This window comes from Lactuca serriola, chromosome 4 (genome assembly GCF_051521515.1).
Source record: "Lactuca serriola cultivar US96UC23 chromosome 4, Lser_US96UC23_V15, whole genome shotgun sequence".
Lineage (NCBI taxonomy): Eukaryota > Viridiplantae > Streptophyta > Magnoliopsida > Asterales > Asteraceae > Lactuca > Lactuca serriola.
In genome coordinates this window covers 48,196,305-48,216,199 of record NC_136411.1, presented here as the reverse complement: position 1 = coordinate 48,216,199, position 19,895 = coordinate 48,196,305, and the positions used below count along the sequence as shown (strand labels likewise).

The window sequence follows — 19,895 nt, the reverse complement described above, 5'->3', positions numbered from 1 at the left end:
ACTTCTAACCGAAAACTTCTGAACCGCTGAACCTTCGACTTTGCGAACTATCAATACCCAAAATAACAATTAGACCACAATAATCCAAAAGTCAACCCTTGTCAACCTTGGTCAAAGTCAACATCCAGTTGACTTGACTCGCCGATTTGGTCTACCAACTCGTCGAGTCCATACTCCTCCAATCCCAAAAGAACCCCGACTTTACTCGTCGAGTCTAGCAAGAACTCGACGGGTTCTCCTTCAACCATGCCAATGGGACCATCTTCAACCGACTCGTTGAGTTCACCCTTGAACTCGTCGAGTTCATCATCCACATTTGAATGTGTCTAGTCTGTGACTCGCCGAGTTGTATGAACAACTCGTCGAGTCCAGCTTCATAAACTAAGGAGATTTCCTTAGACTTATTGAGTTCTTCCTTGAACTCATCGAGTACGATGAACTGCATGACCATTATGGGCTCGGGCCGACTGAGTCCCTTTCCAAACCCAACTCATACCCTTAATAGAAGGGTTTTTGGGGCAAGAACTGGCCTGACTCATCGAGTCCCACAACCGACTCGCCGACTCTCTCTATGTCCAACACTATTTAGACGATTTCAGACAAGCTCAAGGCCTCCAAGACCCAGATCTGGCCTCCTAAGGTCGAGATATCATACAAAGCTGCTACCTTTGCACCCTTGCATGACCCTTTTTGCTCAAAAGGCCATAATAACCACTTATCTATTGGCATAAAGCTTCCACCTTTATGCCTTTACTACTCTAAATATTCCCAGATCTGAAAGGTTATATCTTGGGGACGTCCAAATCCCACAAGAAATCATTCTTGGTACATAGGCTTCATAAATAGGGTTATAAAGCGATCTATCAAACTAGAAGTCAAGGAAGGAACTTCATTACCAAAATGAGCAGCAATTGGAGTGAATCTTTTGGATCTACTCCTTCCTCCTTGATCTTCCAACCTTCTTATTGTTCTTCCAAGCTTCAAAATGCTTCAAGACTCACAAAATGGCTCACAATCTCAAGGGAGACTCTAGGGTTTCGTTCTGAACTTGTGAGAGTATCAAGAGGGCTGAAGAAGGGTTGTAATGTTCTTTAAATAGGGTACAAGTCCTGCATTTAGGGTTTTCCCAAAATGAGTAGGTCACTTATCTTGCAACCAAATTTGCGCTCCTACTAGTCGAGTCACCCATCTACACGACGAGTCACTTCCTCATCTTGAGGTTTTCTTTCCTTTCTAGGTCGTCTGAATTCAGAGTGTTAAATTGGAATAGGGCCCCACGTCGTGGACTTAGATGAATCCTTATCGGGCAAAGATTTCAACTTTGCGCGTACTCATCTTCCATAATTTTCTTTTCCACGTCGTGTAAGTGATATACACGACATGGATACAACTGTTTTCATGGGTTTTCTTCTCTTTAATCTTCCAAGCCTCCAAAGTTTCTTCTTTTGCCACTTTTAGTCCCTATTCTTCAAAATGACTTATTTTAGTTGCAAAATACAATTTAATCTTATAAGTACCATTATTCAATGCAAATAACCAAAAATATGTATAAAAATGTATTCAAATATTGCCTAAAAGTATGTATAAATATAACAATATCAAAATACCCCACACTTATCCTTTGCTTGCCCTCAAGCAAAACTATTTTTTTTTTAAATTCAAACTTTCATCACTAGCATCACATAGAACAATCCATATCAATCTCAGCTATTATACCTAGACCTTAATGCGTATATTTGTGTCTAAATCTCCTAATAGCTTCCCAATCTTCAATACTCACATTTCTTATGAAACTTCACCCCTTATCTTATATGATACTCATTTCTGCAACCCTCCGAATCAATCCTTAGAATTCTTTCTTAACCTCAAGGTATTTTTGGTTAAGCTACCCAAACATACATAATCTATAAATTAAAACTTTAGATACCACAATGGAGCTCTTGAAATTCTTCACTTTCTTTGAGTATTTTCTCTTTGATTTCTTTGAATTCATCACTTTTTTGTTTGATTTTTGGTATCTTCAAAGTTTGATTCATTGGAATTTTGATCTTTTGATCTTCATACTTGATAGCTCCAAAAAATTTCAACTTTTGGTAATCTCTCTCTCTCTCTCTCTCTCTCTCTCTCTCTCTTTTCAATGTCTAACTTTTTTTTCACTCAAATCCTACATGCTTAAGCAAGGGAACTTAACTTTAACCTTTATTAGCTAAAGATATTAGTCTATGTGCAATGACTACATAAGCTTTCCTGGATAGATTTTAGGTTTAGGCTGCAAAACATATTATGCCATATAAACTACCAGATTACCTTTTCATATCTCATGGCTTTTCACTAATACTTGGGAAGCCAAAAATATACTATAACATGTATTGGCTCAATTAAACATTTAGGCTCTCATTGGATCATCCCACATAACACTAGCAACTTAAGTCTAAACTAATTACTACTAGATTCAATTTTTTAGAATATTATTTCAAATCCATTTTTAAATTTTTCAAAATTTTGGAATTTTTAAAATTTTCTAGCAATTTACTTTTTTGAACCCCTAGCCCCACACTTATTACATACAATGCCCTCATTGTATGCATAAAATAAATTAAAAGCAAGAAAAAGGAGAAAAAGGAACACACTCCCCTAGGGTAAAAGTGGCGAGATCGATTTCTTCATGTGTGAGTAACTTAAGCATCTTAAACTTGGACTATCTTCAAATATGGAACTTGGAATTTCAAGAAATGAGACATGTAAATGTGCCGAAAAATTTTGATATCGAGACTTCAATCTTTAACAAATGTGGTGTAGAAAAGCTTCAAAATATAATAGACCAACATAGGAAAGCATACGCTACATGGAATTGTGTAGAAAAGAAGAAAAAAAATGGAATTTCTACATTCCACGTGGTGGTGTAGAATTACACGACGTGGTTTTGAATAATTACATTTTCTGACATTGCATTTTGAACTCAATCCACGACGTGTAGTTGGTGTCCACATCGTGAAAACTGGGCATCACATAAAACTTTTCTTCTTTAAATAAGTGTATGTGGACTTGTGTCTTAACATATTAAGTACCTTATGAACTGCATATATTGTGACTCTTTCCTAACTCGCTTCTCTCTCGATCAACCTTACACTTATCTAAGATTGTGGGTCTCGACTCTCGACTCTAAATGACACGGCTAATCGTGTTAATGCTCTCATATCTCTAAGGATCCTTAGTCGCGTTTTTCTCTAACCAACTCTGAAAATAACAACCAAAAGAAGTAAACAAGAAACACAACAATTTAAATAGTCGTTACACAACCAAATTCAACTAAAATCAAAACAAACAAACCAAAAATAAACTAAACAAAATAAAAGAAATAAAAGGATAAACTAATCATCTTCTTCATCATGATGTGCTCCACTAGTTTCGACACCATCTCCTTGTCGCGTCCATAATTCTTCCTACGTTAGAATGTACGGGCATTGGGAGGCATTGTACGGGGTCGAACCATATTCATATGTGTAAACATGGTTTTGAGAATTTGATTATTGTAAGTCACTCCGCCACTAAGATTGTCCAAATACAAACCAACCTGGCTTTGAAACAGGTCGGTCAGCATACCATCCTCAAACAGTTGGGGTGGTGGTTGTGGTTGTCCCCTCTCTCCTCGACCTCTCACATTCCTTCGCCTTGGCCGAGGTTGTTCTTCTTGTTGCCCAATTTGTTGGTCTTCATCCTCTGGGGGTATCACATAAACTCCTCCCACATTCACTACAACTCGCATGACACCCAAAACTTGGATAGTTCTGTCACTATCTTGAAAGTGCGTGAGATTCCTAATAAAATTAGGAGTTAAGGTGCCATAGGACCGGGCAAGTCGGGTGACTAGATGTCCACCTGTGATGTGACTACTGGGTCTAGAGTTAGTCACCTTTCTACCCATAAATCGTGCAAGCATATATGGAAGATCACAAAAAACACCGGGGGTGATTATGCTCCACAAATAAAATAAGTTTTGAAGAGGCACTTTATCTCCATGATTTTTATGATTTATCGTGAAGGTAATGAAGAGGTGCAAAAAACAATACACGGGATTCCAAATCTGCCCTTCGCATGCATCATTAGAATTGTACTAATGATTTAATATAGTCCTACAAAACAGGACATCAAAAATCCTAGAGGTGAAGTCTCTAACACATCCCTGCAAGAATAGAACAAAAAATGGTGAGAGGGTCTCCTCCTCGGTATAAAGTCCCATGCGTCATACGAATTCCCGAAGACTGCATTCACGATATACGCCTCCCAATCTAAAAACAAGTGCCCGATTGTAATTCGGATCGGCGGTTTTATCCTCAAAACTCACGGTGGAAAAGAACTGCACCGATAATTCTCGGTAGACGGGTTCTTGAAGAGAAAATAGATTCCTCCACCCGTTGCAAGTAAATAAAAAGCCATCCCCCATAAACACTTTCGTCCAATATCTCTCCAATTCCGTAATCATACCAACCCCACGTAACCACGCCCAATCCACAATGGTAGCAACGCCAAACTCACAGTTATATAACCATCCCAAACGATTTTCATAATTATTCAATATTGCACGAGAATTATTTTGCAGAAACCGGTATAGCAGGTGAATACTCGCCACATCAATAGGGTCTTGTGCTTGAGGAACTGCCCTTCTAGGACCCAATTTTCCTGAAATGACCAACAAAAAACAAAACAAGCCCAAAACAACCAAGATATCAATATATAAGGCGAAACAGGAAACCGGCCGCCCAGTTTCCACGTCGTGGGTTTCATCTCCATGTTGTGGAACTGGTCCAAGATGTGGTTCTAGAACAGACTATCTGTGGTCAAAATCAACCACATATCTCACTTGGGGTTTGTTTATTTCATTAATCTATGGCCTTATATCACACATGCATTCGAAATTAACCATCTAATGGACTCAATTTTGAGTATTTCCTCTCTAAAGAAACCCTAACTACCAAATGCATAAAATGTGAAGAAAACTATAAATTTTGTGGAAGTAACACTTACCAGATGACGTTTGAAGACAAAGGGTGCAAGAAATTTGGAAGAAAATGGTAGAAAGTAGCAGAAAATTGAGTGTGGGGTTGATCTTCTTCGTCCGTGTGCATAGTAAATAAATACAGAATGGTCAAACTCTTAAATATAAACTGGTCCCCCCATCCGTGTTTTTTAAAGTCCACGTCATGGGTCTGAATTCCACGTCGTAGGCTTGTACACTGGGCCTAAACTGGTCGGGCTACTCTTTTTTCCACGAAGTGGGCTTTTAACCCACGACACAGAATTGAGATTTTAATTTTGAAATGTCCATTTTCAATAAAAAGACCTTAATTTATTTATCATATTTTTTTTAAAACCCCACACATGATTTTCACTAATTCCTTTAATAATTAAAACAATTAGATGATTAATTATCCTACAACTAAACTAAAATGCAAAAATTAAACTAAGTTAAAAAAAACGAAAAGAAAATTCAAACCAAGCTCGGGTTGCCCCCCGATAAGCGCTTCTTTTTGTTGGAGTCTTGAGCTGGACTCTGTGCCACTTTATGTTGAATTAGTCGGAGTATCCATCACCAATTTCACCTTTTGCTCCTTCCATTTCCTTTTATACGCTTGGTCTCGTCTAAGATACACCTTTTTGGAATTTTCCTTTTTACCCTTTACATCTCCTTCTTCGAGCTTTTTTTGAACTCCCTTATTTTCCATATGTTTAAATTCTTCGTTTTTAAGTTCCACGGGCACCATCCTCTTTTCCTCAATTGAACTCTTTAATTTAGAAGTAACATCCTCTTCATCACTGGACACCAATTCTTCACTATCTTCACTCACCCAAGATATTGGAGTTTTATAAGCAATAACTTCAAAGACCATAGGAACAGGAGCTCTCGGTTTGGTGCAGTTGTCTTGTCAAATCTCTTCTTCCATAAGCTTTTCTAATTCTTCAAGTTCATTCTCTTCATCTACATTGAAAACTTCATCTTGAAATCACTCCCTTGGAAACCATCTTCTACTCCAAAACTAGCTTCATCATCTACCACTCTCAAGGTAAGCTTGGATTTGCGAATATCAACCAAAGATAATTGGAACATTATTGTCTTTTTTCATGTCCATTATGACAAATCAATTGGAAAAATGAATTTTCCAATTTTAACTAAAACATCTTCAACAATGCCTCTAGGATATGTCATTGAACGATTGGCCATGTGAATTATCATTCTTGTACCCTTCAACCTTTGAATATTGAGATTTTGATAAAATGAGTAAGGCATTAGATTTATGCTAGTCCCAGAATCAGCTAAAGCATAAGTCTTCAAGTTATTCCCAAATTCACATGGAAGAGTGATGCGTCCAGGATCTCCCATCTTTTTTGGTAATTCTCCCATAATTACTTTAGAACTTTGATAATTTAGAATTACCTTGGAATTCCTTTCTAATTGCTGGCGAGTATTGATTAACTCTTGCAAAAACTTGGCATACTCGGGAACTTTAGATAACGAATCAATGAAAGGGGTATTTATTAGAATACCCTTCACTTGTTGCATAAACTTCATATGCTCCTGTTCTAGTGGATGGATATTGGCTCGGGAAGGAAACGGTAAAGGAGCACGATAATTAGGAACATTATCCATTTTTTTTCTGATCAGACCTATTCCACGTCGTGGAAATTGAATCTCCAAGTCGGGTATTTAGTGTTTCAGCAAGTTTACGTTCTTCGAGTTTGGATTTCTTTGGCTTTGGTTCGGACTGATATGGATCAACTTCTAGTGCTTCAAGGAACTTATAAATGGTATCCTCTTTGGTTTCTATTACCATGACATGTGATTGAGGCTTTTTCTCAAGGATTTTTGGAGATAATTTATCTTGTACTAGAGTAGTTAGTTGACCTAGTTGGACTTCAATATTTTGGATCGATGCTTGGTGATTTCTTAGCAAGGCTTGTTGTTCCTTCATGATATTATGATGTTCCCTTATCACTGCATCTATTTCATCATGTCTTTTCTCGGAAGCCTCTATAAATCTATGTAACATAGATTCAAGATCAACTTTTTTCATGGGAGGTGGTTGCTCTTTTTGGTAGAAGCCTTGGTCAATCTGTCTATACTTCTATTCTTTTTGCTTCTTGTATTCGTCATATGGTAACCACTCCCTTTTTGGTTTCCTCCAATTTTCATCATACTTGTCCCCACTTGAGTAGCAAAATTGTGCCTTTTTATTTCCTTGTTCATCCAAGTGGCAATCTTTTATTAAGTGTGGACCATTGCACCTTTCACAACCAACTCTAGTTGCATGAATTGATTGGTCCATCTTGGTCATTCTTCGATCCATGGTGTCAAGCATGGCTAGTACAACATCCATGTATTCAGAATTTCCTCCCCCAATCCCTGTAGCTCCATCATGTCTTGGATTATGGTATTCACGAGAATGCTTTGAGAACTCTTCAATCAACTCCTTTACTTCACCCAGATTTTTCTTAGTAAGTGGTCCTTGAGAATCAAAGAGTTGCCTTCTCATGTCATTCACCCCGTCATAAAAGATAGACACTTCTTGTTGTATGCTAAGGTCATTTTGAGGGCAGTTTCTTAGTAACCCTTTATAATGCTCCCGTGCCTCATAAAGTGACTCACCCGGTTGTTGCTTAAAGCTGTCTATTACTTTCTTGAGTTTAGATATTACAACATCCCTCTTCATAGTTCGAATTTTGAGAACACAACAAATAGGAACATTATGACAATATTATAGCAAGAAGCTGATAAAGTATCACGTTTTTCATTATGAATCGTATCCTATATGCTTCGGGTATAGGATCGATTTCATATGCTGTAATATTCGACCGTTCTAAAATTTTCCAAATGCCTAGGGTATTTAGAGGGAAAAAGGGAATAGAACTGGATTCGACTAAAATAATTAAACAACTGTCAAGGACAATCTAAGGTTCGCCAACGATTGGTCGCTTGCGGACAATTGGAAGTATAATCATAGATTGACCATAATGACATTATTATGAATATATAAGATTCTATTTAGAATGAGTTGTCATATGGCAAATATGGAAATGTTTCCTTATTGGGAGTTGGACGTTAAGAATCTATGTCTAGATTAGAAACATGTATGCAAGAAGGATGTTCAAAGGAATGTACTTTGAATGTGAGACTTCATGACTATGGAATTGTCTTGTAACAATCTCCAATAGAGCACTTTGTAATTCATTGGCAAAGTCTCGGTGACTTTGGCGCTGTGATATTACGAAAGGATCGTTGCATAAAGTGTTAGAATCTAACATATTCTTGTATTGGCGAGAATTTTGTATTCTTACACTAATTGATTACTATTAGGAACTGTGAAACGAACATCATTGGAAATTTGTTCATTTGATCTATTTCACAAAGTTAGGACCATAGGAAAACATAGTGTGCATGCTAAGAGCATGGGACAACTGTTGTTATGTTTCAAGTAAGAAGTTGATTAACCGAAACAACAAATAATGAGTAATCAATATGGTGATGTAAGGTCAAACCTTGAAATATGATAATGTTTAAAACAGACCTCAGCATCAGCGAATATCTCAGTGTCAGCATCAGCGTTTCAGTAGCTCAATTTGTAATAGTTTAGTCAGTGCATTGTAACAGATCTTGTATTTATCTTGTTTCCATAGTTAGCCTAATTAGTTAGCTGGCATATCCCTGATTTATAGGGATTGTCTAGAATTGCAGTATATAATCTTTTGTATAGGTTTGTGAAAGGATCATCTTTCACAAACCCTAATCGTTGCTTTGTGCACACAACAATATCTTTGTGAGATTATCCTTCTTAGTGAAAGCTTTTCTTCGTGAATTCTTCTTATTCTTATTTACTGTTATTGTTTGATAAATTGATTGATCTCAAGGCCTTTTCAATTGGTATCAGAGCGGGTTTCTTTTATCAAACAAATGGCTTCATCCTCTTCTTCTTCAAACTCATCAAATCATCCTTCTGCTAAAATTCCTCTGTTTGATGAAACAAATTTTGCTATGTGGAAAATAAAGGCTCTCTATGCATTAGAGTCGGTAGATGAAGACATGTTGGACATCATCGAAAAAGGTCCATATGTTCCGATGTATCAGCCCCTGAAAAACAACGTTCTTGATGGTGCCATGAAGAAAACACCTAGAGAAAACTGGATGGCAGATGACAAAAGAAAGAATGGTCTTGATGTTCGTGCTCGGGCTGCAATCAGATATGCTTTGCCATACAATATCTTTGGGCTGGTTCAGAATTGCATCTCAACAAAAGAGATGATGGATACACTGACTGTATCTTTTGAAGGCACTGAAGAAGTCAAGGCTACTCAAATAAATGATCTAAACAGAAGGTATGAGGAGTCATCAGATGATGAAGTTAAGTGTCTGATGGTCAAGATAGAAGACACTGATGAATGTAAAATCAACAATAGTTCATTTGATGCTGATGCAGTGGAAAATTCCAGGAAGCACAACACTGACTCTCCTTCAATGTATCAGGTTCAAAACTTTGTTTCATATTCAATGAATGAAAAAATCAAAATGTTTGAGTATTTGGGTGCTCTTAATTCTAAGAAGAATCAAACCATAAGAGATATGCAAAATCAAATTGATCTTCTTAAAACTAAACTATCCTTAAAAATTAACATTATTAACACTACTCAGGAAGCACTCAGAATTACTAGTTTATCAAATTCCTCACTATCTGCTGGAATTGATAAAGTTAAAGATCTTTTGAACAAAGAACAAAATGTTTTAAAACTTTGGGCTAAATCTCACAAAAATGCTAATTATGTTATTTCTGCTCAAATAACTCACTCATGTGAGAAAATCCTTGGGGGAAATTTTGCTGAAGCAGAAAATGTTTTTAAATCTCAAGAAAAGGAATCTGAATTTTATTCCATAAATGAATTAAAAGATAGTTTCAAAAACACATTTATCAGCAACACCTTTATTAATCAGAGTCTCGTTGATGAACACTGTGTTACGGACTCTAATGGTGTTACTGAGTGTAATATTGAAATTACTGGAATTGATCCTACTTCTTATCCTACACATCTTGTGAGACCAACTCCTCTCACTGAAAATATTATCGCATTTCCTATCTCAAACGGAGTGTTTCATGCTGTTCATGAACAACTTGAACAATATCCTGATTGCAGTGTTTCAGTACATAAGTCTAAATCTGATACTGATGTCAGCTCCTCATCCATCACTGATTGTAGTTCTTCTGACACTGAATTCTTTAGTAATTCAATGTTAAATAAAAGAACTCAAAGTTCATTTGGTAAATCTTTCAAATATAAATATGTTAAATATAAACATTTGCTCACCAAGAGGAACTTTGGTACTAGAGTTTGTTACAGATGTGGTGATACCTCTCATAAGATCAGTGAATGTTCATTTGATAAATCATCTTTAAGAGCTGATAATATTAAAGTTAGAAATGAAAAATGGACTCTTAAGTCAAATTCTTTAAACTGTCTTCTTAAGGAGTGTTATAATCTAGTATCAAATAACTTTGTGAATGACCCATCCTCGAATGGGTCAGTGTGTTCTAACTAGTTTCTCAGCACTGCAAGGTCAGGAGCATCTTTGGTACTTAGATAGTGGTTGCTCAAGGCATATGACAGGATCAAAGTCTCTCCTGGAAGATTATGTCAAGAAAACTGGTCCTGTAGTAACTTATGGAGAACTTGGAATGATTACTTTGTAATTAACTTTGCTAATGTTTGGTGTTGTGTTATAAGCTGATGTATATCGTGCTGATGATGATATGCTGGTGATATTTGCATACTAAGTGCTTGGTTTGATCTCCTATCTTTCTCTCTTCTTTAACTCTTCTCAACTAAAGTTGAATGATTCACTGTATTAAACCATACACTGATAACAACTTGAAACTCTTTGCCGATGGTTAGATCAAAACACCAAGATCTATCACACGCAACTATCTCTTCTTACCAATCTTACACTGATTCCATGATTCAGTGTGACAAAACACACACTGATGAGAATCTAAATATCTTTGCCGATGGTTAGATCAAAACACCAAGATCTATCACACGCAACTATCTCTTCTTACCAATCTTACACTGATTCCGTGATTCAGTGTGACAAAACACACGCTGATGAGAATCTAAAAATCTTTGCCGATGGTTAGATCAAAACACCAAGATCTATCACACGCAACTATCCCTTCTTACCAATCTTACACTGATTCTGTGATTCAGTGTGACAAAATACATGCTGATGAGAGTCTAACAGTCTTTGCCGATGGTTAGACCAAAACACCAAGGTCTATCACACACAACAATCCTCTCTTCACCTTCTTCTCACTCAGTGTCTAATGATTCAGTAAGAAGCACCACTCACTGATAAAGACTCAACACTCTATGCCGATGGTTAGATAATTAAACCAATATCTATCACACGCACCAACCACCTTGCTAACCTTAAACAAGCAAGTTGTACCTTGAATTGATGACAGACTATCTGTCAGCATGTAACTTTTCGTGACACTGATCTCGGCGCTTCTGCAGACACTGAATATCATTTCCTCTTCAACGACACTAATGCTGAAATACAAGCTGATCCTAGTCAAGAAGGTGGCCATACCTCTTCTGTCACTGAAAGGATTCGTTTAGCTCATGGGGAGCCATCTGCTCGGGGGAGCAACCATCTCAAGGGATGCCACCATCTCAGGGGGAGCAACATCGATCACAAGAAATTCCAGGCACTCAGCTCATTCAAATATCGGCCTCAGCGTTTAATGAGCTTCTTATACTGACTCGAGACATGAGTCAGCGTCTTCTACGCATTGAGGCTGATGTTCATCAGCTTAAGGTAGTTCTCTTGCATACTCCTTCCTCCAGCCCTCAATCTGATGATGCTCAAAAAGGGGGAGATACTGATACTGATGATGATGATGCTGATGATGATAATGCTGATCATGATAATGATGATGAAAATCCAAAAGAGAAAGACACCGAACATACTGACAACTCCTTAGTTCAGACTGAGCCACCAAAGCAGATGCCCGAGTCTGACTTTGTGAAGCCTGATAGTCCTGCAGATACTGAAAAGCGTGTTGAAGACAGTGAAGCATGATGATGAACAAGACGATGACTGTCAAATACTGGATATGAACTTCATTGATCCCTTTATTCCAGTTCAAGAAGAAGATTCAGATGATCTTGATAATGAATCGCAAAGGCCAGACATAAAAGTCGTTGATCCCACTGTTGATCTCATTATTCCGGTCCAAGGAGAAGATTCAGACGTTGCTAGTGAAGATTCTCATCCGTTATCTCGCAAGCGAAAGAGGTTTGAAGACGTTCTTAAACGACGAGTGTGTGGTGATAAGATCATCAAAGTTAAAGCTTCCAAACCACGAAATGAGAAAATTCTTACGTTGCTGATCACTCGTCAAGGTCCTCAACATTCATACACTGAAGTTGTCAAGAGGGATGAGCTGATCAAGTATGGATATTCTGAATGGATGTAACTACTCGAACTAGCATCCAAGCAAACCTCAGCTCACTCTTCGGAACTGACTTGTGCTCTTCATCTGCTGATCAAGAAAGTTCAGCGTTTGGATCTTGTTCCTAAAGAACGACCTCAGCATCAAGGCCAAAGGTTATCTGTTCCTAGAACTCGAAGAACCAAGTTTCAAGTTGATGGTGAAGATGTATTGGTTCTGGACTTTGGGGCTGGTGGAATAAACAATTCTCTTCCTATTAGTGTTGACCCGGTTCAACATAAGTTTATCTCAACTCCTGAACACGGGATGTTTTATCTTGATAAAAACAGAAAGATGTGTTTTCAGCGAACTGCTGAGATCCCAAAGGCTCCAACCACTCATCTCGTTGGCTTAAGGCAAATGTGCATGAGTCATCAAGATCTCTCTGGAGTGTTTCACATCCTTATTGCCATAGAGCTGCTGAATAGAAGACAGGAGTTGCTGGATAGTCCTTACTGGTCAGTAAAAATAGAAGCTGAAGCCGAGTATGAAGAGTTCCTGTCCAGAGGTGTTTTAATTTAGTTTGTTTTGAACATCATCATATTGGGGGAGATTGTAAGGTCAAACCTTGAAATATGATAATGTTTAAAACAGACCTTAGCATCAGCGCATATCTCAGTGTCAGCATCATCGTTTCGGCAGCTCAGTTTGTAATAGTTTAGTCAGTGCATTGTAACAGATCTTGTATTTATCTTGTTTCCATAGTTAGCCTAATTAGTTAGCTGGCATATCCCTGATTTATAGGGATTGTCTAGAATTGCAGTATATAATCTTTTGTATAGGTTTGTGAAATTTTGACCCTTTCACAAACCCTAATCGTTGCTTTGTGCACACAATAATCTATTTGTGAGATTATCCTTCTTAGTGAAAGCTTTTCTTCGTGAATTCTTCTTATTCTTATTTACTGTTATTGTTTGATAAATTGATTGATCTCAATGCCTTTTCAGGTGATTAAATAAAATATGATTTATTTATACTCAAAAGTTTGGGGCCATATATGATTAGTATTATTCTTGTGTTTCACATTGCATGTTTTGACTTCCCGAAAAATAAGATTATTCAAACCATCCACAGTCGCCCATACTTTGGAAGTAGGTATGAATGAAGACTGTCATGAATCCATTTGTAGATTGTGTAAAGTGTTTCGACATAGCACAAGTTTGCTGCAGAGTTCATGAGTGCTGTTATAAGATTAGAGTATTGGATTAAACCCACGCTCACTTGTATCACTTCATGGATTTTATCACGAGTGATTGGTGAGACGGTAATATCTTATATTCTTGAAACCGAGATGTGTGAGTTGTATCTTGCGAGTTGGTTACACATTGATAATATGTTAACGCATCAGTAACTTGGTGTTATAAAACATATTGTTGTGTGTTATTCGGTGAGTGAGTACAAGCGAGAATTGAGTCTATGTTTATCCGTTCCTTTTACCCAAAGTGGGATAAAAGCGATATATGTGGGCCCCTCGATGATTTAATGATGACACCCTAAGCGCTTGGCCTAGCCGGGACTAAATTGATGTGTTCAACTGCAGTCTGTTGTCAGTCGTCATAAATCGGAAATCAGAAAATAACACGTGAACAAAGAGTATGATTAAAATCCATGTCTCAGTTCATACGATATCTAGAATGGAGGAATATATGATCCCTTATCTAAAGGACATGTTATTAATAAGATCAGAGTTCGACAGCGTCTTTGAGAGCTACGATTGCTAATCGGATAATACTTGCATTTATGGTTACTAGACTTATCCAAGTGGGAGACTGTTGGATTAGTGTCTAAGCCCGTAACTATATTTTGTAAGTATTTGACCCGGTTGTGCATGGTCCTTTTGGGTTGCCTTCATCAAAGCAACTAGATAGGATGATTTATGAAGAAAGAGGTTAATTATGGTTTATTAGTATATTATATGAATAATATATTAATAGAGAAATCATAGCTTTTAATTAATATTGGACAAGAATTAATTAAGAAATTAATTATGTGGCTAAAAGAGATTAATTAGACTTTGGGGACTAATATTGTAATTATAAGATATTTGCATTCTGGGCTATGGATTCCTAAAGGGAAGGGAGTTGGACGAAATCTATAGGAAGCCCATATGATTTTTGTCCAAGGGCCTCTAGAGAGGTTTCATGGTTTGCTTAAGGCCTAAGCAGAGAATTAGGGTTCTCCTGAAACCCTAGCAGCTCACACAAGTATAAATAGACCCCTAGGGATCCCAAAAATGTGGCTAAGTATTCTGGTAGAGATCTTGGATGGTTTTGGTGCTCCTTCCCTCTTTCCAATATCATCTCTTTCTTGTGGTGTTTGTAAACCATTAGAGGAGTGACATTTGTCACTTTGAGCTCTAAGGACACGAGATTCAAGCCATTCTATAAGAGGTATTCATCTAGATCTGTTCTTACATGTTAATTTCGATATTCATATGCTAGATCTAGGGTTTATGGCTTTGGATGATTATTGCATGTTCATTAGACAAACTAGATCCAAAGCTTTAGGGTTTGCATGTACACCATAGGAATGATGTAGTGCTCAATTCCCATCAATTTTGAGGGCAATTTCTTAGTAACCCTTTATAACGCTCCCATGCCTCATAAAGTGACTCACCCGGTTGTTGCTCAAAGCTGGCTATTGCCTTATTGAGTTTATATATTTTTGAGGGTGGGCAGAATTGTTCCAAGAATTACCCACGCATCTGTGCCCAAGTAGTAATTGCACCAGGTGGAAGTGCTTTCAACCAGTCTCTTGCAGCTCCCTTAAAAGTAACGGGAAGCATCCTTAACAATACAGTCTCTCTTGGAACATTCAGGACATTGAAATAATTCGCAATGTCATTGACTTCATCTAAATGCTTATAAGCATCCTCATGATCCTTCTCAGAAAATGGTGCATCCTTAAGTGCAGTAAGAATGTGCCCCTTCAACTCGAATGTTGTAGTAGCGGGAATTATAGGTTCCACAAAACTAGGACTAGAATCGTCTCTTATCCGCTTCTTATATGCCCCCATGGACATATCCGCAATGTTTGCCATTTCGTTTTCTGGCTCGTCTCCGCGTTCGCTTTTCTCTAATTTCAATTCAGGTTTAGACTCGTATTCGGATTCTTGTGGACTAGGTATTTGATGAAGATCTTCAATTTTACTTTTGTCCTTCGAAAATGTACTTGACTCTCCCACGTTCTTCCCTTTATTCTTTCCATATACTAATTTAAGGTCTTTAAATGGTGAGCTCTTTTGTGGTTGGTCTTCTTTCACATTTTTATCCATCTTTTTGTGAAGGGCCGACTCTGGATCTTCAAGTGGTGGTACCAAAGGTTTCTTGGAACCTCTGGTCATGAACTACTGCAAAATAAACAAAAATAAAAACGTAAATTTGATCAAAAACTAAAATTAAAAATACTAAAAATACCTTTCAAACTGAACCCACGTCGTGTACTTAAGGTCCACGTCGTGGTCTCTGATCTGAAACAAAAATTAATGCAAAAAATTAACTTTTTGCAGGTTTTACCCCACAAAAGGGTCGATTAACTTAAAGCAAATAAATTAACAATCAAATAGTCGTTCCCCGGCAACGGCGCCAAAAACTTGATGCGTACAAATAGCTACACCTAATTTTAGCTACTCTCCTACTAGCTATTCGACTCAGGGCAGTGTACCCCTCACAAATAGTATAGCACAAAAGTCGGGTATCGAACACAGGGAACGAAATCAATTATTTAACATACTTACTATTAAATTAATCTAAAATTCTAACAAAAGTAAAATGGGGCTTTATCTAATTTTGCAAGTTTATATGAACTTAATTTATCAAAAACTATTCAATCAAATTATAAAAACACTTCTGTTAGTTTGAATCCACTTTCCCTAAATGGTTTAAATATTAATTATGACAATTCTCGTTGCTTACCGATTAAAATATTATTAGGAATTCAATTCCAAATTTACTAATATTCAATTAATTCATGTAGAGCTATGCATGGTCACACATAATTTAACACACAATCAATTATTAAATAGGATTGGAGTTATGTAAGATTGAGTTAACAAACACAATTGTGGTCAAAATATGAGTTCTCCAACACAACCAAATTCAATACTTCAATTTCTTATCTAAGATTAGTTCAATCTTAGCTCTAATAATCTAATGTTCACTAAATTACTAGGTAGTCAAATTCATGCAGATTAATGGTCATTAACTACACAAAATATGAACTAAAGCAATCAAGTATCAAATTAAGCATGTTAGGTATAAAAAATCAAACACAAGACATTAACCAACTAGAAAAGTCTAAATTATTATAAACAAACCATGAGTTCCAGCTTTATCAAGCTAACAGAAGCAGCTAGATTTAGCTACTCATCAAAACAACCACACTAACAAACTTCATAGTTAAAGACATAGTAATATATCAAACAAAGAATAAACTATGATCTTCTTCTTCTTCCTTGGTTGAAATTCTGGGTTTTCTGGCTTGTAATCCTCTGAAAAATGACTTTTGGAACTTGATTCTTCCCCCAAAAAACCCAACTCTTAAACCCGTAAGTGTTGAAGATATATATACTTGTCATAAAATTACATTCCATGTCGTGGAATAGGGCTCCACGTTGTGGACTTAGATGAATCCTTATCGGGCAAGGATTTCGACTTTACGCGTACTCATCTTCCAAAATTTTCCTTTCCACGTCGTGTAAGTGATATCCACGACGTGGATACAACTGTTTTCTTGGGTTTTCTTCTCTTTAATCTTCCATGCCTCCAAAGTTTCTTCTTTTTCCACTTTTAGTCCTTATTCTTCAAAACGACTTATTTTAGCTGCAAAATACAATTTAATCTTATAAGTATAGCAAATAACCAAAAATATGTATAAAAATGTATTCAAATATTGCCTAAAAGTATGTATAAATATGTCAATATCAATCTTGAAGGCTCCAACTTGAATCACCACCTAGCACCAAGTTTCTCTTTCTTCCAAGGGCTTCAAACACACCAAAATACACTCTCAAAGGGCTCATAACACTAAAAAAGGCTTTAGGGTTTTGAGATTAGGCTAAGGAGCTGTGGGGGCTGAAAATGAGGCCAACACCTGAGACTTAAGGTGTTTCAATAGGGTGCAAAATCCTAAAATTAGGGTTTTCTCAAGAGTAGCCAACTCGCCGAGTTGAGACTCCTCAACTCGTAGAGTTGCCTCAAGAAAACGCACGGCCAAAACAACTTCAACACGTCGAGTTGGGGCTTCCAACTCGATGAGTTCTTTAGGAAAAAATGCAATACTTGAATTAAATCATACCAACAATAAGGCGTTACAAATACAAGGGCCAAAATTTCATAATTGAAACCCAAGGGATGAATTGAAAAGTACCTGAAAACCCAGGTGTTACAATTATGTTAAATTTTTTTTTCTATACATATAAATACCTATTATTTTTTACACGTCATTTTTATTTTTCTTATCTTTTTATTCAATATTACAACAAAAATTTTCATGGATTCGTTTGATTTATCCTCCGATGACGATGATATGTTCATCACCACGGTGTTGGCGTATTACATTAATAAACTGTAAGAAAAAAATGAAGCCCCTCTACTAACAAGAAGCTCGATATTAAACAGAAATCATGAGGAAGCACACAAACGTCTATATTGTGGTTACTTTGCGGATAATTATATGTATACAAGTCAAAAAGATTTCAAATGAATGTTTCATTTGAGTAGGAATGTGTTTGTACGGATAGTCAACGCCTTAGAAAAGCATGTATGGTTTCTTTTATATTTATACATATTAAATATATCTTTATACCAAATAAATACATATTTTTACATAAAGTCGTTGATATTAAAGACACACATTAACACGAGTGAGTTCGACAAGACTTGACAGATCATCTATACGATGTTAATGATGATGAAAAGTAATGTATTTAGATAAAAAAGACAATTTGAAAAGATTTCAAATACCAAAGAGAATTGATTACTTTATTGTTTCAGTGGTCATGACACTTATTCAATTTAAAAAGTAGATTTGAACAAATGAAACATTTTGAATCTATTTTGGAAATTTTGTTTGATTGATCAAAATTAACTTTTTTATTTGAAGATTAATTAAAAAATATTGATTGAATCTTGAATTTGTTTTGACTACAATCATGACTTAAATATTGATGGAAAATATTTATTTATAGAGTTATAAATTTTGCAGGAGATTTGCTGCATGAAACATATAAAAAGAAAAGTCGGTGGAAGATTGATAGTATCAAAAGGTAGGAGGATATTTAATTTCTCTATTGTAATCAAAATTTTTGAAGGCCTATATTTTAACTATAATAAATTAAGAAAGATTTAATGAGTTAGCAATTTTAAGTAATGAAAACTGATTCCTATTGAGTGTTGAGTATCCTAAAATAATTGGGTGTTTGCTTCAAAAAAATGCATGAAGAAAACCTTTTAGATGATTTTTTTTTCCAATTTGTGTTTTTATTAATATGAATTTTCGTTGATTAAAAAAGTTACTCATTTTTTTTATATGTTTTATGTATAAGGGGTACAACCAAATGGTTAATATTATTTGAGAAAATTACATGGATGGTTCTTGTAGTTAGGGGTTACTTGCATACTTGGTCCCTAAAAATATCTCCTCGAAACTTAAATTTATTACCAGACCGGTCCTTAATTTAACGTGTCCGTCTATTTAGCAGTTAGAAACCCCCATATATGGGGATTTTTTGTCCTTTCACCGTTGCAATGACTTTAAAACCCACCTATTCTTTCTTTTTTCTCAATTTCTTCTTCTTATTCTCTTAATCTCTGGTGCATGTGATCGAAGACAAGAAATATGATGGTGGTTTGCAATTGTGGAAGTATGGTTATCATAAGGACTTCCCACACTAAGAACAATGCCAATATTGAATATTATGTTTGCCCGAAAATGGTATTGTATTGTCAATTTTTTTGGGTAGTTTTCAAATGTAACCCTAATGTGCTAGGTTAGTGAAAGTTGCATGGACCAATGAGTGGGTTTGAAAGAAACTTGTAATCATAAGCCATGACCTTTCTTGTTTGAAGACATTGTGTTCACTAACATAGATTTTGACTGTCCAATCATTGTCATGCTTCCGCTTATTAGCTAAATAAACCCAAGGACAATTGTTTTCCTCGTTGAAAATTTCCAGTAACTAAAAATAGTTTCTCTTGTCGTTGACATGCTTTCTTCTAGGAAAACTAGTAAACTTTGCACCATGGTTTAATATCATGCAAAACATTATCGGATGATCACCTATTCAACGAATGCAAACATAAATGGATTAACAATCGATTAGGGTTGTTGGGTTTGAGGATTAATAGCAAATGCAAACATAAA

The 19,895-nt window shown here is 36.3% G+C and overlaps 1 protein-coding gene and 2 non-coding genes across 3 annotated transcripts; 2 read left to right on the top strand and 1 right to left on the bottom strand.

Annotated features, from left to right (window-relative positions):
- Window positions 1–6,127: 6,127 nt before the first annotated feature.
- Window positions 6,128–6,646, bottom strand: LOC145098336 (uncharacterized). The gene has a single exon (XM_079035974.1). The coding sequence runs from the start codon at window positions 6,644–6,646 to the stop codon at window positions 6,128–6,130; it is 519 nt and encodes a 172-aa protein (XP_078892100.1).
- Window positions 6,647–7,575: 929 nt separating this feature from the next.
- LOC145103585 (small nucleolar RNA R71) lies at window positions 7,576–7,682 on the top strand. Its single transcript, XR_013706668.1, has one exon. It is a non-coding gene; the product is annotated as a small nucleolar RNA R71 (small nucleolar RNA).
- A 7,400-nt stretch (window positions 7,683–15,082) lies between these two features.
- Window positions 15,083–15,189, top strand: LOC145103595 (small nucleolar RNA R71). Its single transcript, XR_013706678.1, has one exon. It is a non-coding gene; the product is annotated as a small nucleolar RNA R71 (small nucleolar RNA).
- Window positions 15,190–19,895: the final 4,706 nt, after the last annotated feature.